A 27079-nucleotide genomic window follows, 5' to 3' on the forward strand; every position below is an offset into this window, starting at 1 on the left:
ATGTTCGTTTTAGTACAGCTTCCAAGAGATTGAGAAGACGGAGCGCCATTTGATGGTAGTTGACGACTTACAACGCCACTACAGCACTTCTGTAGTGAAGACGAGATAAGTATCCTTACTCCCTGACGTGTTACTCATGATACAGGTGAGCCTGCGAAGCCTTGGCCGAGTGGTCGGGGTGGAGGCGCCGGCAATTGATCCATTGATCTTGCCGGTCCCGGGGCGACGACTGGCACCTCTTCGTGGTGTCCCGGATTAGTAACCGTGGCTCTCTTGTGGGAGTTATGGTGAAGCTAAGACCAGTCAATTGAGGGTTGAGCGGCAATTATGAATGTTGGAATGATGAGCTGTTTCTAGACTCCCGTCAGCGGTTCGAAGCGCAATCCCAAGCAATCGAGGCAGGTCGAAGAAGTCGAAGAAGTCGAAGAAGTCGAAGAAGTCGAAGAAGTCGAAGAAGAAGCAGTAAGAGCAGTCACAGAGGTCGAAGCAGGCGGGATACAAGGAAGAAGCCTAGCGGACTCTAGCCGGTATGAGATCAGTACCGATATTTTGCATGGAAGGAGAATAGGAACGAGAAACTAACCGGAACAGACAGCGAAGCTGATCAGGTCAACTGCCGCGAAAAAAAGAAACTCGCCATGTTGGAACACTTATAAGAGAGCGAGTCGAAAAGAGGGCGAGGCCAGTCAAAGCAAGCTTTAGTGGTAATGGAGTCTCTGTGGAATGTGAAATGAAACAGGGTGAAACCAGCGGAGTGAGATGAGGGGAAGATGAGTTGTATGAATGTCGACGAAGCTCAAAATGGATCGATCAATGGAATAATTTGCCGGTTGCCACTCATTGAGCAAATGTTTCCGACCGGAAATATAATTGTTGATTGAAAGTGGAGACACACAATAACAAACGCGGTGAAGGGGATGAACATGTGAAGGGCCACATGTAATTAGCCAGTCGAACCATATGGTCCACTTGTGTCGTTTGTAATCTGTCTCAGTGGTCACCGGCGTAAAGGAAGTCAATGGGACTACAAGACACGGGTTGAAGTAGTTTATACATCATTGTTCATACTCTCTATAAAGGAAGCACCAAAACGAAGAAGTATGGTGAGAAAAGCTGTGAGGTTAGTTGTACTCATACGGAGTATAGAATCCACAGATCTACCTAGTATGGATCTCAAATATCTCCGTTTGGATGGGTAAGTGCATGGAGAACCCCTGCACGATGGGGTCGCTAAGCCGTGATTAAATTAGCTCGGTGCCAATCCCATCCACAGCAGATCTCTGTACTACATATGTACTAAGGTACTGCTCGAGAGTCTTTACCGTCACCCAGCGGTAGAGTTCGTTCCACCATACCCCAGATAAACCTGGCCTTTTCTTCTATGATCATATTTATCATCAACTTTCTTTCCAAGATTGAGCTGATACCTTCGAATGCTTCGTTGAAGCAGACTTCTCCCTCTTCTTACCAATTTTTGTTTTCTTTTGTTTCCCTTTGCGAAAGCTTCAAGTTACTACTTCACGTCCACACAGTAGCCGCAACAGCCACCACCGCCATCACCGTCAAGCAGTACATCAACCTTAAACTAAAGGGCATGATACCAAGAGCCGAAAAGCGTTTCGACCAAGAGAACAAGATGGGGGGTGGGGAAACTACAGATGTTGACGAGGACCATGTTGAGCCAGAAAAAAGAAGAGGCTGGAAACGAAGATTTACGCCTGTCTGCTGGGGTTCTTTGACTTTAAAAACATATACAAAATTGAGACCAAAGGGAAGCGAAAGTGCAATTGACCGGAATACATCTTTTGGGACTGATCTCGATGCTAAGCTGCAGCAGGTAATATTCCGGCCTGTCTGTTCAGAGAGAGAAAACATGAACCTTACTCGACTTGGCAGCCGCACCAGCATCGACGCTCCGACCACACAGTCTTACGAAGGCGGGGATTGTTTCAGTTCCTCTACAGACAATCCAACATCTCTCGTGACCCTGTGAGCCTTTTCTTCATTGCAGACGATCCTTTTGCATTACATTCGCAGTGTCATGACTGGATAGAAAGCAACTCTTTGCAAAATTACTTGTTAGGAACCTAGATGGTAGCGAACAGCCGATGACTTCAATTGAGAACGTTCTCTCTGTCAACTCTCAATTCGAGTATGTTACTTTCCATGAACTCCGTATGAAATCTGACACCTGATTGTCCAAGAAGTTCACTGCTTAATTTGCGCTGCGATGGCCGGCTTAGCAATACGTCGATCAAGAAGCTTAACATTGAGCATCGAGCCAATATCGAGGCTTCGACTACCTACCCTTATGACTGAATGAATGGCTCCAATACCGTGCAAGAACTGCCACAAGGGTCATGGCCGGGGCTCCACGCGTTGTGTATGGCGGCTAGATGTGCGGAGGCTGTGCAAGCTGCGAGAGTAACAGTGAGGGCATTTTATCCAGCCCATACAACCAGGTATGGAAGTCCGAAGCGCTGAAGTCTTGAGCATGGAGAGAAAGTAGTCGATATCTCCCATACTCTTCTACCACTTCTTTCAATCCTGACGCTATAAGCTGATAGAGATCATGTTCAACAAACATAGTTAGATGTGGAAAACTCATAGCCGTTGAGGTTGTGATCGTGGGCACGTGGAAGCTGGTTTTTGCCGCCTCTTCCGTCGCCCTTCTCCGCATAACCTCTCCTAGAGTCGACACGGTAGGGAGCTTCACAACGAATACGCGAGATAGGAGTGATGGCTACTTTAGTCAAACTCTACCGAAAACACAAAGCTATCAAGACTCACGACCGCCAAGACCACCTCGACCACAGACACCACGACCTCCGCGGCCTCTCTGAATCCACCCTTCTGGTCTTGGTCACGTCGCTTCTTCCAGTCATCCTGATATCCAGACGCACCGCTGCGGGTGGTTCTCTTGCCAAAGTCCCTGCCCTCGTAAACCTTCTTCTGCGATGGTCCGTTTGGCGCCAGCTTTCCCTGCTCGATCAGGTCGATCTTCTCCTCGCAGTAGCTGTGCTTGGACATGATCTTCAGGTCGTGCTCCTGCAACTTGGGAGCAGGGTCCAGATCAATGAGGTGATGGAGAGGGCTACGTTCAGCACCTCTTTTATCAAAATTCCTGATGTCGACCAGAGTTCACGCAACAAATGCAACTTTTATGTCAAAGGAAGATATTTCAGAGGTTGTGGACAGAAAGAAGCTAATGTTAGACTTAGCCAAAACTCCTGTTCCGATCGTTTCCTCAAGACACAAACATTTCTGCCACCATCTCCACGGCAATGAATTCTCGAACTTAGGCTCCGCACGGTTGCGCGAGATGAAGCGCAAAATAAAGAACAGAATAATACAGAGTCGGAGGGCTGATATGACAGGCAGAACAGACTGTTGGCTAGCATCCAACGGAAGAACGATCGAATCAGCGAGACCGTTAGCCCATTGGAAGAAGCAATAAAGGAGCTCCGAGTTATTCTTCCCCTAATCTTAAGCTGAGCTGCCGAAAGTCTTTCTAAACGAGGTACCGCTTTTGGACCTGATGTTGCTGTTGTAGCTCCTAAAGCTCGACTCCTCCCACCGAGAACTTCGCGCTTGGTGGCTTCAATATTGTACAACGAGTTTGTCTGTAAAAGAATAGCCGGAAACATATGCTACTAGCTAATGACTTTATTGTCCTCCTTCTGCACCCGGGTAATATTTTGGTAAAGATTATAAGTCGTTATTGGTGGCTTTGTTCTGTTTAGCCGTAGTATTACGCTTCTTCCGACGGCAAGTTGTGACTGTAAGCATTCTCTTGGACTGGTGCATGCTGCTTCAGGCTCCTAGCCTATTAAAATATATGTATGCATGTTGGCTCATGTTCCATTAACTTCCAGCCCATGGTACGGTGGATTCACCAAGCATAGTATGATACACTCCATTTACTTGCAAGATTGTTAACCAGACGTAGTCTTTGAAAGAAGAACACAGTGCCCTGAAGAGCCAAATGAAGAAACTATTTGCGCAAGAAGGAGAAAATGGAGTTGCTGTACAGAATACTAAAAAAGTGAGTACGTTATTGAGAGGGAAGTCGGCACTATGCAGAGCTTTTGCAAGAGAAGTGTGTGTTTGAAGGAGGAAAAAGGAGGAGAGAGGACGTGAAGTCTGCTATCACATCCATTAGACTCGTCTTTCCGATGGTACGCAACAATTTGGCCATGACAACGAATCCGGCACCGCCGACAAGTTTTACCATCAGATTCTACTCTAGCTTGCCACCTGTGCCATGCAAGAAGGAGGATAATGAAGCAAAAGCCTCTATGAGCTAGCAAAAATGTTATATATTTGTCGAAAAGAAAGCCAGCGTTCTAGTCATGGAAAACTGCGGCTGCACAACAGACGAAAAAAGCACTTGTCGCGGCTCTCCGGCAGCATGAGTTCACTTGGTCAGAAAGTGAGCATCGTTGAACTACGATTAAGTAGACTTCGGCTGCAGATCCGAATTTAGACATCTAGTCCAATGAAACAGGCAATTGCATGGATGTTTGCTAAAAATAAGGGGCGGACAGTTCTGTCCTCTGTCGACTCTTCTCGTACGGCGATGCAATCGCGTTGAAGTTGCCACTACAAATGTCCATCGATTATGCCCTTTCGTCTCAGAGGTACCAGCCCATGCATGCATTTATTCTATCAGAACTGTCGCGATACATGGGAGACAAGTTACGACTCAACCGATTAGACTGCCTGTTCTCTCACGTTGAGAGCTCTCCATCTTTGAGCCAAACGAGGGACATCCAGCGAGCTTTCAATTTCCCTTTTTGACCGACTTCAAAATTGTGCTTCTAAGCCGTACTCATTCACTTCTAACACACCATCTCAGGCAATAATACGAGAGCTGGAAGAGTTGAACCCAGTGTCTTCTGTGTTCTTTGGCCACCTTACTAAGCAGAGTACTGCGGCGGCCCTTTTCAGCTGTGTTCATTCACTCTCCCCAAAGCAACATATTTTACCGTTACAGATCTAGTCGCCCATTCTCAATCAGTTCAACAAATCACTCGAACTTCCTGCTGCATCGCCTTCATCCTTTATTTGAGCCTTTCGAACCCAATCTTCGTGAACTCTGACAGCTACTCCTACGGCGCGAAAATGCCTGCTAATGCAGAAGCACGACGTGAACGACTGCTCCGCCTCTGTGGGTAACATTCCATCTATCACAATTCTCTGCTCAACAAATCATCTAACTTGTAAATAGCCACAGCGCAAGAGCAGGCTTCGGGAACGGCTCTAAATCAGGCGCAGACGCAGACGCAAACTCAAGAGCAGGCTGGGCAGAATGATCAAGCCCACAACCAGCCTGCCATTATTCTCTATTACGAGCGTGGCGGTATGTTTTCTCCCTCTCCCATCTGTGTTACTTCTCGTCTTATGCAGCCGCTAATAATTATCTACTCAGAGGGCAGTGGTAATGTGTTTCGTTTTCGCATTGGCCCTGATTACTACTGGATCGCTGGCAGTGGCCTTGGGGGTAGCTTGACCGCAGACGAAGAGGAACATTTCTATCGAGTGATGGAAGCTATTGGGGTAGAAAGAGTTTGATAGGAGAGGGGAGTTGACCCAGTTGGCCGATGGTGGAATACCTATTGAGTGGTCTTGAGGAGACCTTTGGACATCTTCCATAGGCTCAATCTATGCTAGGCGACAATATATTCTAGCTCGTTTATGCATAATACCAAATATCCATTATCTTTCGCGCGTTATTCCGCTGTGTTCTAAGTTCGTGCTACTTTAAGAAGCAATATGCGCAAGTTTTCGGAGATGTCGTGTCGTATCTGATCTTGCGTCTACGCCCCGTATTTTGCCATTATCATGTCTTAAGCACAGTTGAAGAGTCAAGCAAAAGATTGTATTACGACGAAGAAAAAAAGTAAGTCGAAAAAAAAATTAAGAAGACAAAAAAAAAAATCACATCTCCATCGGTTCTCCTCTTTCTTCTTCCTCCTCCTCACCCTCTTGGTCCAACCGCAGCCCTCCAAGCTGCTGGTCCAGCTCGTTCATTTGCTGTTGCTGCTGCTGTTGCTGAGCCTGCTGGGCTTGTTGGGCCCGCTTCTCGACCCGCTTCTCGGCCCGTCGCTGGGCCTTTCGCTGGTTTCGTCGCTGTCGGTATTGCTGCTGCTGCTGCTGTCTAATCTGTTGTCTATTGATGAGCCCCAGGCTCACAGCTTCTCTGACTTGGCTTTGGGACAATGTCCCATCACTGCCTTTGCCGCGTCCGGCATACTCTGGGAGAGTAACAACCCCCCCGCGGACTGCTCGAACAAGATTAATATCGAATACTGTATGCAGACAAAGATTGAAATAGACATACAGTCTCGCCTTCTTCGTCTTCTACGGGCACGACGGCCCCCGTTTTCAACGCCAGAGCCAGCTCTTTCGGCGTGATCTAGTTAAAAGACGTTAGCTCCAGAATCGAGCTCAGAGAATAAACAACGTACTGTTGTTGTTGTTATTGTTGCTGCTGTTATTGTTGATGTTGTTGCTGCTGTTGGTGGTGGTGGCGGTACCAGCCGCGCCATCATTGACGGAATTTGTCTGTAGTTGGTGTATTAGTGCTGATCGATAATTACAACAAAGGTATGTTGGAAGGAACTGAAGAACCTACGGTCGACATGATGATGGTATCTGTTGTGTCAAGTTAGTATGATACACAATGACTGCTTGCAACGATATTGGCCTGACTTACGAAAAACCAGGTGAATTGAGAATGGTAAACTAGAGTTGACTTGTCAGTAAATGCTCTCATCAAAAATAGAGCGCGAGCTTGAGGATGGCAATGGTGCGATAGAAATATGATAGAAAGGGAAATGGATGCTCATAGAGCTAGAGGGTATCATGAACACACAGATGGTCGATGGTGATATTTCGAAACGAGGAGAGAGACGAATAGCAAGGTTGCAGGACATGGTAGTACTCATGACAAGGAGAAAATGAGATTGGGGAGCGCTTACAGTCTGTGATGATGGTGGTGATGATGATGATGATAAGAGAAGAAAAGCCCACGCACACTCTTTTCGAAAGGAACATGTATCTACGCATAAAGAACGGAAAACCTCACTTTTAGCTCACTTCATTTTTAGCTCCACGAGCTATATCTACTGTTTCAGAGAGACGTCAGGTTTGCTTTACATCTATGGGTCTGAATATGCCCAAGTAGCACCCGGGCTGCGCGATAGCAGACATAAGTACGTATATATTAATTGATTTGAAGAACAATCTTTTCTCAGTCCATCAGACAGCAGCCAAACGTAGTAAATGCTTTGGCTTCTATAGGAGCACCAGAAGTCGCCTTAACCTAAGCTCGGCTGATACATCTTTAACCTCTAAATCCGCATGATAAGCTGCAGGATTACTATTTGGTAGTCAATGAATTGCCTAAGAAGATACCCATATCATAATTTCAAGGTCTGGAGTACCTTCTGTAGCGGCGTTCATTATATTGCAGGTAAACTGCATAATGTAAGCTAAAACTGCACATGATCTTCAATGACTGCGAGAGATAAAAGGACCTGTAGAAAGGCTGCTGGCTATGGCTGAATGGTCTTAGCAATGAAGAAGAATGCATGATAATAGATGTATATGGGATAAAATAATAGAACATATATGTTGTCGACTGAAGCGTTATTAATATCCCGCTGCTGACCATCAGCATTAGACTTTTCATCCAATTTGCTACTCGTACTTTTAAGTTATCTTGTGCTTGGGCACCTGCTTGTTCAGTCCCCAGGTAATGTACCTCGCCGGATTCAATCACCGTGCAACAGAATCAACAGCCTTGTCCTTGGTCTTGCCACGTCGACAATGCCCAGTGCACAGCAGATAGTCGATTTGCTTATATTGTCGGTATTACGGATTACCATTTGAACAGCCTTTCGATCCTATTGGTTATCAGAGTCGATACGTGATTACTGATAATGGAGAGCACGCGATAAGCACCGGCGAAACAGCGTATCCGGATCTGCGCAGGCCATCAAGGTTCTCAGCACCAGAATGCAGAATGCCTTTTGTGGTGGAAATCTGCAATGCTGACAACCAGGAGCACAATCGTTCAATCTCTCAAGTCTCTGACGGAGATTGAAGCCGGATGAAGCACCGAAGCTAGGTGAGGTGAAATTGATCCAATCAACGATCTAATTGAATGTGTCGTTTCTCTGACGCTTCTGGCCAGGGCCCTCACATCGTAATGCACAAAATCCGAAGCATCAGCGCCTTTTTGCAGCACCAGCAGCCGCGCCATTCAAGAACCGCGCCACGAGACAAAGAGATGGCTACCTTCGCATCGTTCCGCTAGCGTTGTAGCAGAGACGGGAGGACCGCCCATGCCTCGCATTAGTTCAGAGCTCGTGATTGGGCTGTTTAACTATGCACGCATATGCCAGCGAACGATACACCAGCCTTTATGAGAAACCTTAATCTAGCGGCGCCGTTAACGGCCGGTCAATAGAAGCCCGACAAACCCAACGGAGGGGCGACGTCATCTCGCCCGTTTCATCATCACCGCTACTTGGGGCATCGGAGGGAAGAGATACTCAGCCATGGCATACAACGAGCTGTACCAGTACTCCGTCGTCTCGTCCCTCATGGAGGGCATCGGGGAAACGGGGATCCCGTATAGCGAGCTTGTCACGCACGGCGACCATGGGCTAGGCACATTTCGCCGGATGACCGGGGAGATGATCTGCCTGGACAACGAAGTCTACCAGATGAAGTCCGATGGCTCCATTGTGACGATTGACCCTTCAATCGGTAACGATGTAGCCCCTTTTGCCATGGTTACGCGCTTTCAACCTTCCGTCACCACGAGCATTTCGTTCGATAGCAAGCAAGGTCTTTCCGACATCATGACCAAACTGTTCCCAAAGACCAAGAATCGCTATGTATCATTTCGATTGGACGGCCTCTTCCAGTCCGTCGCTGTACGAACCGCAGATGGTCAGAAATACAAGCACGAGAAGCTCAGAGAGCTACACCAGCGCCAAACGACCTACGAGTTCACCAATGTTCGAGGGAGTCTCATTGGGTTCCGATCGCCAGAGTTTTTGCAAGGAGTTAGTGTGGCGGGCGATCATCTGCATTTCATTTCTGACGAGAGAGACCGTGGCGGTCATGTGCTGGACTGCAAGACTGATGGTGAAGTCCAGTTTGCTGGGTCGATAATGAGCACTGTGCATATGCAGCTCCCAGATGATGATGAATATAACGAAGCAGATCTTGAGCTCGATGATGATGGGATACGCAAGGTGGAGGGCTGAGCGCGCTATTGCTGATACAATCACTACACAATTGTCAAGTGCTGGCCACGATATTTTGTTGCGCGTGCAATGACTTTATTGTGAAGTAAGATTAGATGTGTCGTCTATTGCCCATTTCTATCTCAACGGCCTACCAATCCATTATGGACCATGTTGAGACGGCCTTTCGGTCCATCTCCAAGAGCTCAAGCTTTTTGGGCTGGTCAAGAGCCAAATTGACAACAGATATCATGAGTTCCCTCCGTTTTCCACTCTCGACAGCGCCCTCATCAAATCTGTTCGTAAAATAACGGTTTGATGAATTGCATTGCCATGTCCAATTGCTAATCATAATGTGAACCCATGATGATATTAAGACGGATGGTCGCCATGCTACCCCAGAGTCCATCAGACTACAAGTAGTAGCCCACACCATGTCCAGTTGTTCTACCATGTCGCTTGATGGTCTGCACATGGCTCCGGACACACTGTTTTCCCAGGTGCTTATCGCGTGCTCTCCATTATCAGTGATCACGTATCGACTCCATGCGACATCATTGAGTTGATTTAAAGAATAAATGGAAGCATTCATGGATTACAGAGTATTCGCCTCAAAAATGGGCATCTTTCTCCATTGCAATTTGATTCATAGCTCATCTCAACAACTATAAAACAATAACAAAAAAAAAATCACCACCAACTGGTGACTCTCTGTTCTCCTTCTCCAGCTTCTTGTCCTTGTTCTTGTCCTTGTTCTGCTTCTTCTTATACTTGAGCTTGAGCTTGAGGAGCTTGAGCTTGAGCTTGAGCTTGAGTTTGAGCTGGAGCTGGAGCTGGAGCTTGAGCTTGCTGCTGTGGTTGTTGCTGCTGCGGCTGATGCCCTTGGGTGATCATAAGGATGCCCGAAACCAGGCGCTCGGTCTCTCTACGAGAGAGAGCACCCCCTCTCCCACCGCGAAAACGAACAGGGCCTATTACAATGTCGTTAGTTTGTTGAGATAAAGTTGGAAGGAATGTGATGGGAAATACCTGCACGTCGGCCACGGCCACGGCCACGGCCACGACCTCGGCCACGTCCTCGGCGGGCATCCGCTCTTTCGCGCGCTGTTGGCGCCATCAGAACTTGAAGCAGCTGCAGAAGCTGGTCGATGACGGGCATTCTGGTATCATTTTATTAGCTAAAGGCCCTGAATTTCAAAAATGGACATGCTTACTTTGATGATGGTGGTGATGGTGGTGTTGATGGTGATGATGGTAGTGATGGTAGTGATGATGATGGTGATGATGGTGATGCCGGTAGTGGTGCTGACACAACTTGAAGAAAAAATTTAAAAACAACAACGTGACTATACTCTCTCTCGTCAGTCAATTGCCAAATGATGCCAATGCTTATCATGACGCTGGGTGTCCGAATGCAAATAGAAATCGAAGCAGAGGAAAAGGAGATGGGGGCTCACACTGGATGATGATGTTGTTGAAGAAGAGAAAAAGGAATCCCAAGAGAGCAGTGCTGTGAAGAACTAATTGAGCTCGCGCATATGCTGTTCAGCCTCAACGTTTCACTTCAGTAATTGGACTGCATAGGTATCTGAATCCAAAGTGAGAGCCGAGTGAGGCCGGTTGGCCGCCTCTTGCAGCATGCGTGCGTCTCTGCAATCCTAACCATTGCGGCGTGATCAGTGGTATTAGAATATTTTTTTATGTCTACAGCTGTAACTGACGGAATGTCGACCAACTTGTGATCCCCATGTCCAATGAAGTCTGGCCTGAATCTACCAGTTGGATCGCATTTACGTCAAGGTCCTCAAGCGGGACCGTGAGGCTCAAGTATGCATTTTGTACCCTTATCCAAGTAGTTACGCTTTCTTCGGCCAATGTTATCGTTTGTATCTCATACAATGGACATCTTGTCTTCTTTACTGCATATCATTCGGCCGTGACAGGTCTGTCTAGAGAGGCAGACCGCGAGGGGATGATGCCTATTTCTATGCTCTCAGCACTGAGAACAACCATAGAGGCGCAGAGTCGGCTGAAATTGGCTTTAATTTTCCCTTCAAACTTCATCTTAGTCTCAGAAGTTTCATTGTGTGTAATGTGGATATCATGCTGGATGGTGTAAAATGCGTCGTATACAAAGCCTACCTATCGGCTGTTCCTTCATGGTTATGGTTACCTTTGTCTTTTAAGTAGAGTGGACACTGGTTGGCATCAAGTTCAAGGAAGAGAAACATGTCAGACAGCAGCAACTAATATTGGACATGATGACACAATTCATTCATTCACTTGTCAAAACGAAAATAAACAAGAGTCTTCCTATTTTCACCATAGAATATTGCTGTTTTCACCGTAATAGCCCGTGCCCGTACAAAGGCTATTACGCATATACCACAGTTCTCACGAAGCCACACCTAATTACAGTATAATGCCCTGGCGCACTACGTATGTTACAGCATTATATAAGATTATGATCTTGTAATTTCTACACAAATTAGCAGACTACGGGAACTATGGAGTGACAATCGCAAAGATCCGCAACAGCCTCTTTTACGAGGCTGGCCGTAACAGATCATGTCTCTTTGGCATTCAACAGACTGGCACTGTTGAATTAGGCTTTCAAACGGTTCGCCAGACGCGCGAAGTCGACGCGTTACCAAGCGTAGGCGGCGGAGTGACGCGCCAGGTGCCTACCAAGCGTGCACCGGACTTCTCGATTGGGGGTTTCTTTCTTTTGTTCTTTCTTCTTCAACACCATCAACATCAAAGCAAGCCCACCCATAAATTTCCACGAAGCGGTCATTCTTCTTTATCAGTTTCACTCTGTCTGCCTGCGGGCGCATTTGTGTTCTCTTGACATAGATATCTCAACGAACGTGAAATAGATGCCGACAGATCGAAGAGCCAACGGGGTGCGAGCCGAAACCTCGTTTGGTGGAGACGGGCGTGGTGGCAGAGGCGGCCGCGGCGGTGGCGGAGGAGGTCGTAGGGGTATGTCTGATATCTGCTTCCATTCATAATGCTATCTAGACACTGACGTCACAAATAGGCCGTTTGGGTGGTTGTGGAGGAGAGGGGGGAGGAGGGAGGAGGAAGAGTATGTTCTCCACCTAGTTATTCCCTGGCGATCGAACTTAGGCTAACATAAGTGACATAGAAGAGTACAGCAGCGACAATATGCCATCTATATGTTCAAGGTTCTTTGATCTCACCACTGACAATGTCACAGTAGGCAAGATTGCGGTTCCCGGGGGGAGGGGTCCAGGAGGAACCCTCTCCAGAAAACAAAAGCGGATGTTGGCCCGGTTTGGCCCTTCGGCTCGCATTTTTCGTTCTAGAGCCCCTGAACATCAGCCGCAGCAACAGAAGCAGCAGGTCAAGACCCTGGGCAGCGCCATAGCTCAAGTATTAGCTCAGGCCGAGACTGAGGCACAACCACAACCACAACCACAACCACAGGCAGAACCACAGGCACAAGCGCAGGAACAGGCACAGGAACAGGCTTACCAGTGGACTTACCAGCAGAAGGCTGAGGAAGGAGAAGAAAGTGAAGACATTGGTGAGCACGATGCATTTAGAAAGCAGGAAGAGGAGCCGTTCCCTTGGTGGCTCTAAATGAATCTAAGGGTGCCAAATACGTACCGGTTGGCTCTAGACATATGTCCAGTATGTTTTATCGGTAGGGGCTAATAAAACACGCGATATAATCGGAGATGGAAGCTGGGCATGCATGTTTGATTGGCACCTTTGCAGGCTATGGGACATATTCGATAACCGTCCCCAGATCGCCAAAGTAATGTCGTATTCCATCATCAGTCAACTAGACCAGGCCTCTTTTCCTAATCATCTCTCTCCACCCCAGCAACCTCCATAGAAATGTTTCTCTTCACCCAGGGTCAGACTGCCAGCGATCCAATAGTAATCAGGGCTTATGGGGAAGCGGAATACATCACCACTACTTTCCGAGTATATATGTTTATCAATAGTAGGAGAGAAGAGAAATAGCAAACACTGCCACAGCCCCCCTCCCCCGAAAAAAAGCGCTCACCTCTGCGGTGGCAGTAGAGGATGTTTGTAGGGCCTCGATGAGTTTAGCCTTGCTGAACCTACTCTTAAGTTTACATCTGCTTCTGATTTAGAGTCGTTCCCGATGCCTCCTCTTGGGGCACCCGTTCATGTCGTGCTTCTTCGTTGGTAGGCATTTTGGCCTACTTCTCAAAATAAGAGTGGATCGATCTTTGATTGGAAGAGCCCGAGCTAATGACAGCGATGATGTAGATGCAGTTGTGAGTGGTTGGCGAGTCTGATTGAGGTCGTGAATCAGTTTGCAGTGGCACATGATGTTGTTTTGGGGATAGCGAACACAGCAAGGGAAAGGACGGCACGTTGTATCCTGCTTTATAAGATGCGCAAACAAGGCCGACTATCTAACCTAGATACGCAGCGGAGATATTACACAAGATTGTGTGAACGAACCTCCGAAGATTGCTCCAAGGGGGCAAGTCAATCGATTGTGGAAAGTTCATCACGTCTAGGCTGACGCGGCTATTGTGCTGACGGCGATATTGGGTTGGGTATGCAGCGGCGACTGAAGGGTGTGTGATACTACATGTACCTAGTAGGCACATCCTATTGTGAATTGCAACTCGACGTCTCATTCGCTGCTAACTTCTATCTCAAATACGCCGTCGTAGTCTCCAGGTTGTTCTGCAGCACGCTGACTCGCAGAGTGGACTTCTTAAGATTTCATGAGCTGTGCCTGCTCTCCCGCGGCTGTGATTTTGCCTTCGTACATGTATTCTGACTTGATAGAGCCAGCTTAGCTACCTCCCAGACTTCCAGTGCCTTGTGCGACGCCTCATTCGCAGCTGCCTCAACCACCTCGTCGCAGTCTCGAGCTTGTTATCTGCCGTGCTGATTGGCAGAGTGGACTTCTTAGGCTCCGTGAGCTGCGCTCCCTCCCTCGCGCGGTCATCTCCACTACCCCGGCGCAGTCATGACACACGTCGACACTCTTTTCAGCATAGATTTGGCTTACGGACACATTTTACAGGCCGCGTGATGCAGTCTGTCTCCCGGAGACAGAAGAATATTTTGTTTCGGGCCATCCTCCCAGCCGGCCATTGCGGCTACCACCGCCGCCGCCGCCCAGCCCATGCGCTAGCTAGGCCTGTGGTTCAGGAAGAGGAAGAAGGAGAAGAGGAAGAAGGAGAAGAGGAAGAACAAAACACACTTGTGGGTGTCGAGCTAAATCGATACATACCAAGGGTCAACCCCAGTCCGTGAGCAGCTGAGTCTCCTCTCCCGAGGCTGTAACATCCTCATCGGAACTCCTGGCCGCCTCAAAGACTTCATCGGAAGCCCTGACAGACGAACTCTCCGCCGAGTTAAGTACATGATCATCGATGAAGCTCATGAGATGCTCAACCAGGACTGGGAGGAAGAGCTCCGAGCAATTCTCTCTAGTGGAAGTATATATCTTTTCCCTCTATTATTTATTTATTTAATTTACTAATGAGTGTGCTATATAGAACAAGATGAAGGCAACGTCAAGTATAATCTCTTTTCGGCCACTTTCCCTCGCGCGGCTCGAGCCCTTGCCAAGGAATATCCGTCCGCTTCTGACGCGCGCTTTCGCGTCGGCCGAGCCGGAAGCACTACCGAGAACATCAAGCAGATTGTCATTGAGACTGGCCGAGAGAACTGGCCATAGTACCTACATATACACATGACCCAATCACAGGGAAAAAGACACAGTGGGTGCTGCATACTCCAAAGGCACTCTATCGAAGCGCACATCGGGCATTCTTTTTGAACACCCAAATTATTAATTGCCAAGAATTGCTCGAGCCCCTCGCACTTGACGACCCCCTCGCACTTGACGACCCCGAGAGTTTGCCTGGCGCAAATTCAGACAGTGAAAGAAGGATCAACACTTTCGAATCGGATCTTTCCTCCCATACTTGTGCCTAGCAGGTAGATGAAAGGAAGACGCAAGACGTGACACTAATGGGTAGGATTTGTGTCTCGCAAAGGCGGTCACAACAAAGACATACCTAGGTACTATAGGTAGGTAGGTACTATTTGAAGTTTGGGCAGCAACCTGTTTGCTACTTGGCAAAGCACAGGCGCGTGCTAATCAAGCATGGAACCGCGCCTAGCTCCAGAGACAGGTAACCTTCACCCCTGTAAGTACCTGTATTTATAAGGCAAGTACCACTGCCGCTTCGGTATTCGGCACCTAGAAGAACGGACCGTTCTTCTCTCACTCGCCCTCATCAACATCACCACATCCTCAGGAATCGCAGAGACCGAACTTCTGCGTGAGTTTGGTCGCGCCCGGAAAAAAAAAACTTGACTCAATTACTAACGCGACAACGCAGGTGTCAGGCCGCAACCACCCCATCTACTCTAGATCTAGACAGGTCGACTGATCTCTCCCAACTGGACGATCCCCCTATTCGACAATTCTTGGCTTCAAACGTCGGAAGATGGGTGCGGAAAAACCGGGTATCATGTTATGATACGAGCGCAAAATCACGGCCGCGCAGAAGCAATCGCAGCTCATGAAGTCCGAGAAATCCATGCTGCGAATCAACATGGCAGGGAACAGTCTCAGAATTGCGACCACGTCGGTTAGATTAAGCCAAAATATGAAGGCAAAATCACAGCCGCGTGTGAGCAAGCACAACTCATGGAGTCTAAGAAGTCCACTCTGACTCCGAATCAACAGGGCAGAAAACAAGCTCATGGCTGCGCCGGGGCGGTGGAGATGACCGTGGTTGTTTTCTCTTCTCGCTTCTCTTCTTTATTTCTTATCCTTTGGGAAATCTCATTCATCTCCCTCCATCTCAGTTACAGCACTCCTCTCCCCGGCTTCGAGAACTTGGGCGATCGAGGACTCGATCGAAAATCCAAACCATGGCGAAACCAGCAGATAACCAAATTCCCCCAAAGTTCGAGATTTCGGATCTAAGCGTTCAACTTGGTAATCCGCTTTACCCCGGCGCTGTTCGATGTGTCCAAGCATACTGGAAACAGGCAACATCAATGACTCCCGACCAACGTGATCAATACATATTGTATTTGGCAACATCAATGACTCCTGACCAACGTGATCAATACATATTGTATTTACAGAGCATGGACCAAAGGGACTCTTTCGTAGAGCCTTTGCTGGGGGAGAATGTGACTTCATTAGTGATGTTTCAGCGATTTTGCAGTTTGAGTGATGGGTTTCCCTCCAAAAGACTGTCATGGCCAGCTTACCTGTTTCTCTCAGCCTGGCGACTCGAGGCTAAACTTTGACGGCATGGACGAAGGCCATGGCGTAGCAGGGAAACGGGCGATGCAATCTCTATTATCTCTACCATCTGCAATCTCTATTATCTCTACCATCTCTACTACCGCTACTACCGCTACTACCGCTACTATTACTACTACCGCTACTACTGCTACTACTGCTACTACCGCTATTATTAATACCTTCTTCTCTTTAAACTGGACACTTCCAAATTTGCTCAGTCTGCACCGGTATCTTCGAAGCCGCCTACCATCCATCTCCAGCTCTCACCCAGCAGCAAAATACTACACCTGCGCAGAAGAAGGCAGATACATTACCAGTCCCAATCATCCACCAAGAAGATAATCCACCAGCAGGAACTCAACTTGCGTCCACCTCGCCGACAACTGTGCAGCCTGTGGGACCTAGGACGTGGAACATAGGCAAGTAAAGAAGAACCACAGATCTAGGTCAAGAAGAAGCTCATATGTCTTCCCAGAACAAAGTCGTTGTGCCAGCCCCAAGCGGCAAGCAGAGGCAAGATATTACGCCCCTACAGAAGGATAGAAATGCGCTGCCAATCTCAATCATCCCAAAAAAGAACAACCCATGTTCAGAAGCTCAATTTACATCCATCTTACCAAAAACTAAGCAGCCAGTGGAATTTAATGCGTGGAACATCAGCAATGTTGTCTATGTGTTAGGTCACGCAAAGAAGAAGGGACTGTCCTCTGCCCCTGGAAGTTTCCAGAAGAGACTCAAGACAAACGACAACGAGTTGTTGAGACTAGGTCAAACAGAAGATCACAATCACCCAGGCATGCGGAGTGAGTTACGCGAGTTCATGTCGGCAGTCGCGTCGACGCTACGAGATATCCAAGAGCGTCTAGAGGAGAAAGACTTCTGAATCAATTCAACCAGAATATTACTGTCACCCAAAACATCCGCAGACGAGCTGCGATCCATTATTCAAGACCAGAGTGCCAATTGCGAGAAGCTTCTGGAATGGTATCTCTGGCAAAGAACTGTTCAGGAAGCATATTTTCGTAGTACACGTGGAAAAAATAAGATCAGTTCAGTCTCGGATTTAGAATGCTTGACATTGTACTATTGCCATCTTACTCTTAATTTCCAATCCACATTTATCAACTCCCGTTTAGCACACCTCAGCATATACCTTCCTTTAGTTACTTTACTTCTGCTGTATCTCCTGCTACTTCTACTGCTTCTACCGTTTCTACTCTAGAGTCGATTTTCTTTTCTCACTCACATGCTCTTCATTGGTGTAAAGCTGGTGAATTTTAGACCGCAAATGCCGCGATGGCCATTCAAAACGTCGCAGACAAAGATGGTGATATCGGCACTGCGAGCTTGTCTGTACCGGATGAGGCCATTTGATACACTTTAGCCCGACGCAAGCTGCGAAGCTCGCCTCTTAATTCTCTGCAACATCAAATGCCGCTGCTACGCAGCAAGAAAACAATTCTCAAGTTTCATTTTAACCCGAGTGCAGGATTATGTCCGACCCAGAGATAACATCGAGAGGCAGGCTGAGTCGCATTATTACAGCGAAAAAAATGGACGGGGCGATGAGGACCAAAAAAAGGAATGAGAAGATTACTAGGATACTGGAAGGAAAGCTGAGCCTATGACCTTGGCCGAGCAGGCATAAAGCCCTCATCGCAGTTCGCTCTCTCCCCTCCTTGAGGAAGAGAGGCTGGCGCGAAGTCCAAATCTCTGGCTTGATGTTTTCACTCTCTGATGAGGGATGCCATCATCTTAGGTATCTTAATTCCCAATTGGCCCACCCCAGCAAGCTGTTTCAAGCATGACGTCCCGATTATGAATCCACCCACAGCCGACAGCATTCCGAATCTCATCTTTTTGACAAGCAGAAGCTAGAAAAAGGGAGCAAATCGTCATGTGCTTATACAAGAAAGACGATACGTTGCGAACGTTGGATGAAAAGCCGGATAATAATCCATCTACAGGAACTCGGGTTCTCCACCCCTTACCGACGACTGCCTATTAACACCGTGACAAAGAGAGGGGGGGGGCGGACTCTGGACAGTCTAGCAAGCCTAATCTCGTCTTCCGCAAGACAACTGATATCCAGATAGCTACTCTCCGGGCTTATTTGGACAGATGGGTTCAGTTCAACAATAGACTCCAATAGAGGCCCAGCTTCATAGACCATCTCAATCGTCAGTGACCATAGGAGCACTTGCTTGCGTTCAAAACGAATTTCTGTAGGCGAAATATTTTCATGCCAGGTGTAGTCAACAAAGTCCACGAAGGGACTTATGCTTTTCTGAAGCTATCCAACAACAACCTTGCTATGACCTAAAGCCGATCTTCTTTGACGATAACAGTGGACGAGGCCATCGGGTTCCTCTCGTCGTGCGATAAAATTAAGTAATGGAAAATTACTGGTGGATCATTTGTCCATAGACTTTCGATCTCATTTGCTGGAACGGCTCGGCCTGTCTTTCAGCCCGACCAGTATGCGTGTCTCACAAATTCAGGTTAAGATCTACCCCGAAAGAACTCATGTGCTCGTGGTAGTGCTTTAATCGGTTTAAATATCCCTTATAACTTAGGCAAAATATCCCTCTAGAACTTCCATACGTTGGTCTATAGCATTGATTTTGAGTTGTCCATCGTGTCCAGGTCTCTGCCACCCTACGCGGGCGTCGACACGCTTAATCGAAATAACGGAGGAAAATCTCTCCATTTGTAGCAGTTGGTTTTGGTTGCCGTCGCATGTATCGTTGCGTCTCTGTCGGCAGATATCGTTGCGTCTCTGTCGGCAGATATCGTTATAGCCGCCAAAGGGAGAAATGATCCGTAAAGCGCAGCGCAGGATGGAAGCGTCGACACCAACCATCATGGTAGGCCTATCTTTTGGGAAATAACTCCCCCGTGTCCTTTTCCATGGGAGTTGGTGCGAGATTTGGCATCGCCAGGCTCAGCATTGACCTTCTGGCTCACCTTATAGTGATGTGATCTGTTGTTCTGGGTAACAGAAGCTCCATTTACAACTTGAGTCAGGATGCCGAAATGACAGTCAGCGGAGTTCTTAAGGCGCTCGTTGAGGCCCCCTTTTGCTCGATCACGACAGAAGTCGGTGATGTGTATCGAAAGAGATGGTCCAAAAGGGCTTTCAGTCAGTTGTAATGTGGACTGGTTTTGCGCAAGGTAGAGACCAAATTACCGTCACGTTCTCAAGAAGCGGTCGGCGAGATTCATTCGGTACTCATAACGCGGGTTGTTTCTGCGCTAGACAGCGATAAATATTAGCAATTTATTTTCTCGTTAATCCATTCAACGTTTGCTTCATCACATTTACTTTACTTACAAGAGGTAGAAAGCTGATGAACACCACAAATGTTCCAAGCGCTCGATGGTAGGATAGCGGGCATGCTCGATGTGCGCATTTTGTTTCTCCTCGTGACTTGCTGTCAGCGTTGATACTGTATGCCACAATCGGTAAGCTCAGACTTGGGTCATGATCTTCAATGACTACGAGAGATAAAAGGGTCTGTAGAAATGCTGCCAGCTATGGCTAAAAGATGTTAGGAAGGAAACAGAATGCGTAACAATGGACGTGTAGGGGATGGAATAATGGAAGACATACTTTGTTGACTGAAGCGTCATTAATATCCCGCTGCTGACCAACAGCATCAGACCTTGCATCCAATTTGTTAGTCGTATTCTTCACGATGGCGAAGAAGAATACTGGCCGATGGTTAATGACTCAGTTCCTGCTATGACTTTTATGTCTAAGCTGATGCACGCATTGGTTTCCAAATGAGGCTTGGACTAAAGACTTTGTTGAACCGAAGGCTGAGCTACAAATGGTGGTGCTGATGCTGCTACTTCTGCGGTCCATACCACTGCCAGCCAGCGTTGAATGGCCCATCTCCTTAAGAAGGAAGGGCCCAGGGCCACCGCCGCGATCTCGGCACGCTTGTACTGCCCTGATAGCATCTGCTCGTAGGAGGGGGGTTGAAGGGGATTAGAACGGACGTACCACCTCAACGGCCGCACGCTATATTCAAGGCGTTCAGCAAGTTTCTGATGAATGACGTTGGCTCCTCATGCTGAACATCAGTCAAGGCACCGCTGATCCTAAATTCTGCCCGTTGGAATCTACCCAGCAAGAATTTCTCCAAGCAAAGCCAAGCAGCCATAGCGAACTAGGACCCCTTTAGCAACAGACGGTTGTACTCAGCTCCCTCGAGGCTAGCGGTTCCTCGGTCTATCCAAATCTGCGGGAATTGTGACACCAAATCGGTTCTATTTGGACTAAATGTTGAGCACAGTTCGGTTGAGAAGTGCTAAACGCGTGGTGGGCTGACTGTTGGTATCATCGTCTCGAGAATCCTTTGACGTCTTCGACGCCGAGACGCTTGGAGGTAATGAGACGTCTATGCGCTCTTTGGTTAGTGCATTACGGCGAGGCGTCGGCGACGATGAGACCCTTTTTGAGAGAAACTTGCGAAAACGAGAACTCACAATCACGGAGCGCCTGCTTAGTAGTTTTACCAACATGAGTCAGTTGAGTGGATTCTCAGAGAAATGTGGATCGCTTCTGTATCAAATATGGCGACTGATAGTAAGAAGAGCAATGGAGGCGAAGGGGGAAGAAAAGGCGTCGCGGCAGTGTGTGGTGTTTGGTGTGTGATGTTTTGGAGGAGACAAGATTAGGAGTGTATGCATAAGGTAGCATCTGGTGTTAGGCAGTTAAATTGAAAAAAAAAAAAAATTGAAGAAAAAAAAAAGAAAAAAAAAAAAGGAAAAAAAATTAGTATCGGTCGAAACCGGCTGTAGGAGCAACGACCGTTTGTCCTTGATAGAGAGACGGAAGCAGGCTGGCTGGAATTTATCCTGTGCTTGGGTAACTGTTTGTTCAGCCCCCCGGTAATGTACTTCGCCGGATTCAATCACTGTGCAATGAACCAAGTACCCTGTCATTTATTCCCGGTGATGGCCATTCAATGCTATTTTGATCTCGGATTGCGTCAAAGAACCCTCAATCCCGTCGTATCGCTGCTATTACACAGGGCGGAATGGCCGCCTGTACCGTTTGCCTACCGTGGCCCGGCATCTTGCCAGCGGTGAATTATAACTCGTCTGAAGCCTTGGCTAATCCCCATGCAAAAGCTATATGGACAAAGATTGACAGAAGGTGTATGATCTCTGATGACCATCACTGAGGAATCTACACCGTAGTTCAACGATACTGACACAAGGAAAGTCGAGATAGACAAGGAAACCGGCCACCCAAGCACACCTTTAGCTATCCACGAGCAGCAGCAACTCTTCTAGTGCCAGTTCCTGTTTCAACTGCTAGACCGATCCAACCGTTAAACGTATTCCGACTTGGAAGTCGACACATCGATTATTTCGACTCTTAGTACATGTCGACACAATTGTTTTTATATTATTTCGGTCCGTGACGTTTCATTTTGTTCTTCAACATCCTTCTTGGACCCAGCGGGGACGGCGTCGAATCGAATGTCATCCGTCGTTGCAATTCTTCTTTCTTCCATGGTCATGCGTAGCAAGACATTTATTCGGGACATGTCGAAATACAACGGAATAGAGAGAAACATCATGTGTATATTGGCGAAACGTTACACTACCAAGCTTTTATAGAATGAGTTGCGAGATCCACAACGTCCCAGGCATTTCTCAAATAAATCCCACAGTTCCATTCATATCAACAGCTCACTATTATGCCTTCATATTTCTGAAGCATCATCCAATAATTACTCACACGTTGCCCATTAATCCCCTCCCCTTCCCCTCTCTCGCGGGACCAGAGTTACTCAAGTCGGGTACATACTCTTAGCAGACTATATCTACGCCGTAATATACACTCCACAGCTGTTATCAGTATACCTATAATTACATAAGTGATCATTTCAGATGTTGAATTCTTGTTGTAGTTCATATATTGAATATCATCATGCCATTGGAAGGGAAGTGGGGCACCCCCAGTCATGGTCATCCCAAAAGTGAGTTTGATCTGAAGAAATTAATGATGCATGGCTATAGCTCAGCTGAAAGTGACAAATGCTAGTTCTTATGCATAAGCATATGTAAATTTTCTATTCAAATCATATCTACGAGAGTTTTCTTCTCCCAACATCACTATCACCATCGCCATCACCATCATCAACATCATCATCACAGACTGTAAGCAATCTCCCCGTCTTAACCCTTTACTACCATCAGTAGTATTACACCTTGCACTTTTTCTTCCATTTCATACTCGTCTCCGGTCACGTCTTGGTTATGTCTCCTCATTCTCACAACTTTGTCTCCATATCCTGCTAACAGTTTGTAATCTAGTCTATCATCTCCATTTGGGACTCTTTTGTAAGTCAAACCCGGGTCTCATCAACACATCGCCGATCACCCAACTAACTGAATTGAACAGAAACCCTCATCATGTCGGCCGTACGTTTTCCCTTTGCAATTACAATTTTGTCGTTACGCGTATTTGTCCGTTGTTGTTAATACGTCAAACCTAGACAAACAACGGAGAAGCAGCTGGTGATCTTACCACCACCAACACCAGCAGCAACAACAACAGTATGCCAATCACTTTTGACACTTTGTATTGTGGCTAACATCTTTATAGCAGACAACCATGTACCAGCAGCTGGCTCTGGCGCCGGGAGTTTGGGCCGTGGCGGTAGCAGAGGAGGACGACGACGACGACAAGGACGAAGACAAGGGCGGCCGGCACCCTGGAAAGATGGTATGTTGTCAATTGACCCTGCATTACAATATGTAATATTCTAGACTAACACTTTCACAGTGGATCGAAGAATTCGCGGCGGCGTGGTCACTGTCCCAACCATTGCGGGGCATAACAACGACGGGACATTGTCCTGTAAACAACTAAGAGAAGCTCTAAAGATGGGCACCGTGACCCCAGAAGAGTTGATTATGCAAAACCAGCGGCACCAAGCTCAGCAACAGCAACAGCATCAACATCAGCATCAACAAGAAGCTGCGAAAGAAGAAGAGCCAGAGATGGTAGAGCTGCAGGAGCAGCTTGAAGAGCTCCAACTAGAGCCGGAAGAAGAAGAGGAAGTACGGGATGATCTTTTGTCAATTGCTTCGTTAAATCTTAGTTAAATGTCGGCCCATCGGTTGTGGGATTTTTTCTCCCGAATTACAAAAGTATGCTTGTCGCTTCTTCATTATTGGCCAACTTGAGGTTATGATGTGACATTCATCTAAGTGTATGGGTTATGTGATATCATACTATTAATCGTTTTGTTTATTGACGATGCCTTCTCATCTGCCCACGCCACAATCCTTATGCCCAATTGCAGTATTTCTTGACGCAAACGTATGCACCACGTCTAGCAGCGCCCGATTGTGTTTGACGACGGGATCGCAAGGCTGTTCAAATGGTAATGCGTGAAACCAACGATATAAGAACACGACTATCTGTCGAAGCGTCCCTGGGTTGGGCATTGTCGCCATGGGAAAAGCAAGGGATTTTTGTCTCGAGACCCAACGCTGGGAGATGTTGGATTCACATATGAATTGATTTGAACAAGTAGAAATGGGAAGTCGAAGTCAATTATAGGAAGTTTCTGTCGGAGAGTTTCGAATGAATGGTGACCGTTCAAAGCTCCCAAAGGAGTTCACTTGCCGTGGGCTAAGTAACTGCGAATATGCGTTATACTCGTACTGTATCTTTCGTTGCGGTGATGATCTTCGCGCTAGTTTATGCACATTTCCTTTACCAAGAGCAAAGGGCTTGAAGGTTATTCTACTCTAATTAGAAGAATGCAAATCCTGTGAGAAAGCAATCACTTTCATGGGGGTTTTCCTCAGCCCGCGGTGCTGCTGCCAACAAAGACCTCGGGGTCGGGGTCGGGGTCGAACAGCATTTGCGCCTGACAGGTGCGTCGTCAGCGCCACTCCCATCAAAGCTGGGGACTCTCACAGTTCCAATGCCTACATGGAAGTTGAAGTTGCCATTGGCCACCGTCTTCTTCCTCGTCTTCTTCCTCGTCTTCTTCCTCGTCTTCTTCCTCGTCTTCTTCCTCGTCTTCTTCCTCGTCTTCTTCCTCGTCTTCTTCTTCATGGCCTTCTACTTGCTCCTGCTCCTCCCATTCTTAAGCAGCAGCAGTAGTGGCATAGTAGTGGTGGTGATGGCGATGGCCGCAATGGGTGCTGCATACCGTTGTCATTATATTCGTAGACAAAAGATGCGCAATGCTTAATATCCTCCTCACCCTGGCATTGGCGCAGGGTATAGGTGATTGCCTCGGCGCCGTTATCCATCAAATACGATAGAGAAGTGCTTTCTCCATCATGCTCGTTGATGGCCCATTGGCCACCGGGGCGTGGCTCTGAACCTTGGCGAAGGAGGTTTGGGTGTTGTGGAGAAATATGAATCTATTTCCATCTCTTGTAGTCTCGCGGAAGCAGGTATTTAGAAAGCAGGAAAAGGAAATAAACAAAGAAACAGACGACATTGTCTTCAATGACAAACCGCCAACCAACGGGGCAGTCGCGGCCTGCAGAAGCAGGAGGATCACGTGGTAGCCCACGTGATTCTCAACCTCTCTTTGCTTAAGGTACCATGCTTATGCTACCAGCATGCTCATGGGAAAAGAGGTGCACAGTGTTTACGGATGTCATCCTCCGTATGGCAGTGGCGCAAAGTGTAGGTGATGGCCTCGGTACCATGATCCATCACATATGATAGAGAAGTGCTTTCTCCATCATGCCCATTGATGGCTCATTGGCCACCGGGGCGTGATTTCGGAGCTTGAGGTGAGCTTTCGGGTCGACAGGTGCACTGAATTCACTGTTGACGGGAACTTATAGCACTTAAACGACCGCCGGGCTCCAACTGACAGCCAGCCCTCTATATGTCCCTCCACTGCTACCTACATCCTAGTAGTATCTGTAGTATCTCATAATATCTTATAGTATCTGTAGTATCAGTATCTATAGTATCTCATAGTATCTGTAGTATCTTATAATATCTGTGATATCTATATTGCATAGATACCTTCACAAATGGTGTATATAGCGTATGCTGAGCGCTTACAAAGGCGTTCAAAAGCTACCTAGGTACTCTGAAATGCGGTTTCAGGGCTGCTCAGGATGCTGTTATTCTTCAAGGGACCAATATCCTCAGTCTTGGCGAATGAGATTTCCAGTTGGACTCCATAGTGCCTGAGATAGATATGGATCTTGAGGTAACTGAAGATCTCGCGCGTTCTTTATAATGTCATTGTTGCGAACATTTGGGTGCGTAACGGCGATTTTGATCATTGCTGCGTTTTGCTCGGGATTCAGCTTGAACGCATACCGTTGCATCGGCTCGACCGGCGCATGATCATTGCTGCGGTTTGCTCAGGATTCAGCCAAAAGCATACCACTGCATTTGCTCGACAAAGGCGTATGATCATTGCGGTTTGCTCAGGATTCACCTTGAACGCATACCGCTGCATCGGCTCGACATGGTCATTGCTGCGGTTTGCTCAGGATTCACCTTGAACGCATACCGTTGCATCGGCTCGGCACGATCATTGCCTCGGTTTGCTCAGGATTCAGCTTGAATGCATACCGCTGCATTGGCTCAACAAAGGCGTATGATCATCGGTTTGTTCGAGGCTCAGCTTAAAGCGCATACTGCTGCATCGGCTCAAAAGCATAACGTCGATTTTGATCATTGGTGCGGCTTGTTCAGGATTCAACTTGAAAGCATACCGCTGCATCGGCTCAACAAAAGCATGACGGCGATTTTGGTCATTGGTGCGGCTTGTTCAGGATTCAACTTGAAAGCAGACCGCTGCATCGGCTCGACAAAAGCATGATCATTGGTTTGTTCAGGATTCAGCTTAGAGCATGCCGCTGCATCGGCTCAACAAAAGCGTATTTCATGGGGGTAGGGGAATGTCTATTCAGCCAGTGCCCGAATTCTACAAATAGTTACAGTAGTAGTTAGTAGAGAGATATAGATATAGTAGCAGTTGCTAGGGAAATGTAGATAGAGTAGCAGATACTTACCCAGAAAGCAGGCGTATAATTTAACGCGTGGGTGTTCAAAATCTTCTCGGTCTCGGTTTTTCTGTCCTCCGCTTGCTAGGCTTGCAGTCAGCAGCTAGAATCAGGCTGCATTTGGCATTGGGCTTCAAAATCTTTGCACCTACCCATTGGTTGATCCTGGCAAGGCAGAGTTGAAGCTGGAAGATGGCGTCGATTCGCTTGGAATTGAGTGATTGGGCCACTTTGGTGCGGACGAAGGGATGTACAGTCGGGAGAGATAGCCGCTGCAATGGAGGAAAATGGATATGCCTAGAAATTCGAGCTCGGGGTAAAGGATTTCGCGTAAACTGCGAGGCTTCACATCGTCGTATTTCATCTCCTCCTCCGTAACATGTTTGATCGTGCCTCCTTTGAGTAGTATGATTTCTGTGGATGAAAGCATCCGTCATCGCTTTCTCGTTTTCTCTTCTTGCCTCTGATGCCTGACAACCTAAACATTCGG

At 47.4% G+C, this 27079-nt stretch overlaps 12 protein-coding genes across 12 annotated transcripts in view; 7 read left to right on the forward strand and 5 right to left on the reverse strand.

The window, feature by feature from the left end:
* Positions 1-1191: 1191 nt before the first annotated feature.
* On the forward strand, positions 1192-2001 carry M431DRAFT_542253 (hypothetical protein; the record flags this gene model as incomplete). The annotated part of the gene is made up of 2 exons (XM_024921119.1): positions 1192-1195; positions 1302-2001. The coding sequence occupies 2 exons, from the start codon at positions 1192-1194 to the stop codon at positions 1991-1993; spliced, it is 696 nt and encodes a 231-aa protein (XP_024769469.1). The 3' UTR covers positions 1994-2001.
* Positions 2002-2576: 575 nt separating this feature from the next.
* On the reverse strand, positions 2577-3030 carry M431DRAFT_534519 (hypothetical protein; the record flags this gene model as incomplete). Its single annotated transcript, XM_024920925.1, has 2 exons — positions 2577-2759; positions 2791-3030. 2 exons carry the CDS (start codon positions 3028-3030, stop codon positions 2577-2579), a joined length of 423 nt encoding a protein of 140 aa, XP_024769470.1.
* A 1996-nt stretch (positions 3031-5026) lies between these two features.
* M431DRAFT_125440 (hypothetical protein) lies at positions 5027-5700 on the forward strand. The gene is made up of 3 exons (XM_024912245.1): positions 5027-5170; positions 5231-5362; positions 5432-5700. Exons 1-3 carry the CDS (start codon positions 5125-5127, stop codon positions 5572-5574), a joined length of 321 nt encoding a protein of 106 aa, XP_024769471.1. The 5' UTR covers positions 5027-5124; the 3' UTR covers positions 5575-5700.
* Positions 5701-5940: 240 nt separating this feature from the next.
* M431DRAFT_486342 (hypothetical protein) lies at positions 5941-6938 on the reverse strand (the record flags this gene model as incomplete). Its single annotated transcript, XM_024916375.1, has 5 exons — positions 5941-6311; positions 6344-6418; positions 6471-6567; positions 6638-6657; positions 6878-6938. The coding sequence occupies 5 exons, from the start codon at positions 6936-6938 to the stop codon at positions 5941-5943; spliced, it is 624 nt and encodes a 207-aa protein (XP_024769472.1).
* A 1537-nt stretch (positions 6939-8475) lies between these two features.
* M431DRAFT_512569 (hypothetical protein) lies at positions 8476-9519 on the forward strand. The gene has a single exon (XM_024919864.1). The coding sequence runs from the start codon at positions 8568-8570 to the stop codon at positions 9282-9284; it is 717 nt and encodes a 238-aa protein (XP_024769473.1). The 5' UTR covers positions 8476-8567; the 3' UTR covers positions 9285-9519.
* On the reverse strand, positions 9415-10352 carry M431DRAFT_9652 (hypothetical protein; the record flags this gene model as incomplete). The annotated part of the gene is made up of 4 exons (XM_024924833.1): positions 9415-9777; positions 9965-10144; positions 10217-10234; positions 10293-10352. 4 exons carry the CDS (start codon positions 10350-10352, stop codon positions 9415-9417), a joined length of 621 nt encoding a protein of 206 aa, XP_024769474.1.
* Positions 10353-12142: 1790 nt separating this feature from the next.
* M431DRAFT_9653 (hypothetical protein) lies at positions 12143-14970 on the forward strand (the record flags this gene model as incomplete). Its single annotated transcript, XM_024924835.1, has 5 exons — positions 12143-12248; positions 12307-12354; positions 12415-12816; positions 14525-14728; positions 14789-14970. The coding sequence occupies 5 exons, from the start codon at positions 12143-12145 to the stop codon at positions 14968-14970; spliced, it is 942 nt and encodes a 313-aa protein (XP_024769475.1).
* A 2056-nt stretch (positions 14971-17026) lies between these two features.
* Positions 17027-17446, forward strand: M431DRAFT_9654 (hypothetical protein; the record flags this gene model as incomplete). The annotated part of the gene is made up of 1 exon (XM_024924836.1): positions 17027-17446. The coding sequence occupies one exon, from the start codon at positions 17027-17029 to the stop codon at positions 17444-17446; it is 420 nt and encodes a 139-aa protein (XP_024769476.1).
* Positions 17447-19135: 1689 nt separating this feature from the next.
* On the reverse strand, positions 19136-19976 carry M431DRAFT_486348 (hypothetical protein; the record flags this gene model as incomplete). Its single annotated transcript, XM_024916376.1, has 3 exons — positions 19136-19342; positions 19531-19646; positions 19898-19976. The coding sequence occupies 3 exons, from the start codon at positions 19974-19976 to the stop codon at positions 19136-19138; spliced, it is 402 nt and encodes a 133-aa protein (XP_024769477.1).
* A 2571-nt stretch (positions 19977-22547) lies between these two features.
* M431DRAFT_486349 (hypothetical protein) lies at positions 22548-23694 on the forward strand (the record flags this gene model as incomplete). Its single annotated transcript, XM_024916377.1, has 6 exons — positions 22548-22562; positions 22900-22926; positions 22988-23007; positions 23082-23142; positions 23192-23311; positions 23356-23694. 6 exons carry the CDS (start codon positions 22548-22550, stop codon positions 23692-23694), a joined length of 582 nt encoding a protein of 193 aa, XP_024769478.1.
* Positions 23695-24218: 524 nt separating this feature from the next.
* M431DRAFT_266865 (hypothetical protein) lies at positions 24219-24782 on the forward strand. Its single transcript, XM_024913915.1, has one exon. It carries the CDS (start codon positions 24389-24391, stop codon positions 24704-24706), a length of 318 nt encoding a protein of 105 aa, XP_024769479.1. The 5' UTR covers positions 24219-24388; the 3' UTR covers positions 24707-24782.
* A 1666-nt stretch (positions 24783-26448) lies between these two features.
* Positions 26449-27079, reverse strand: part of M431DRAFT_266924 (hypothetical protein) — a 1179-nt gene continuing 548 nt past the window's right edge. The window contains exons 2-4 of the mRNA XM_024913916.1: positions 26742-27079; positions 26599-26673; positions 26449-26510 (exon numbers count right to left, since the gene is read on the reverse strand). Of these exons, the coding sequence (XP_024769480.1) occupies positions 26493-26510; positions 26599-26673; positions 26742-27079 (431 nt within the window). The 3' untranslated portion in view covers positions 26449-26492. The remainder of the gene's footprint in view (positions 26511-26598; positions 26674-26741) is intronic.

This window comes from Trichoderma harzianum (assembly GCF_003025095.1).
Source record: "Trichoderma harzianum CBS 226.95 unplaced genomic scaffold M431scaffold_16, whole genome shotgun sequence".
NCBI lineage: Eukaryota > Fungi > Ascomycota > Sordariomycetes > Hypocreales > Hypocreaceae > Trichoderma > Trichoderma harzianum.

Coding starts and splice junctions, on each gene's coding strand:
- M431DRAFT_125440 (XM_024912245.1), top strand. CDS start 5,125: ATGCCTGCTAATGCAGAAGCACGACGTGAACGACTGCTCCGCCTCT. Junction 5,171..5,230: donor TGAACGACTGCTCCGCCTCT/GTGGGTAACATT, acceptor ACTTGTAAATAG/CCACAGCGCAAGAGCAGGCT. Junction 5,363..5,431: donor TCTCTATTACGAGCGTGGCG/GTATGTTTTCTC, acceptor TTATCTACTCAG/AGGGCAGTGGTAATGTGTTT.
- M431DRAFT_512569 (XM_024919864.1), top strand. CDS start 8,568: ATGGCATACAACGAGCTGTACCAGTACTCCGTCGTCTCGTCCCTCATG.
- M431DRAFT_266865 (XM_024913915.1), top strand. CDS start 24,389: ATGGGGGTTTTCCTCAGCCCGCGGTGCTGCTGCCAACAAAGACCTCGG.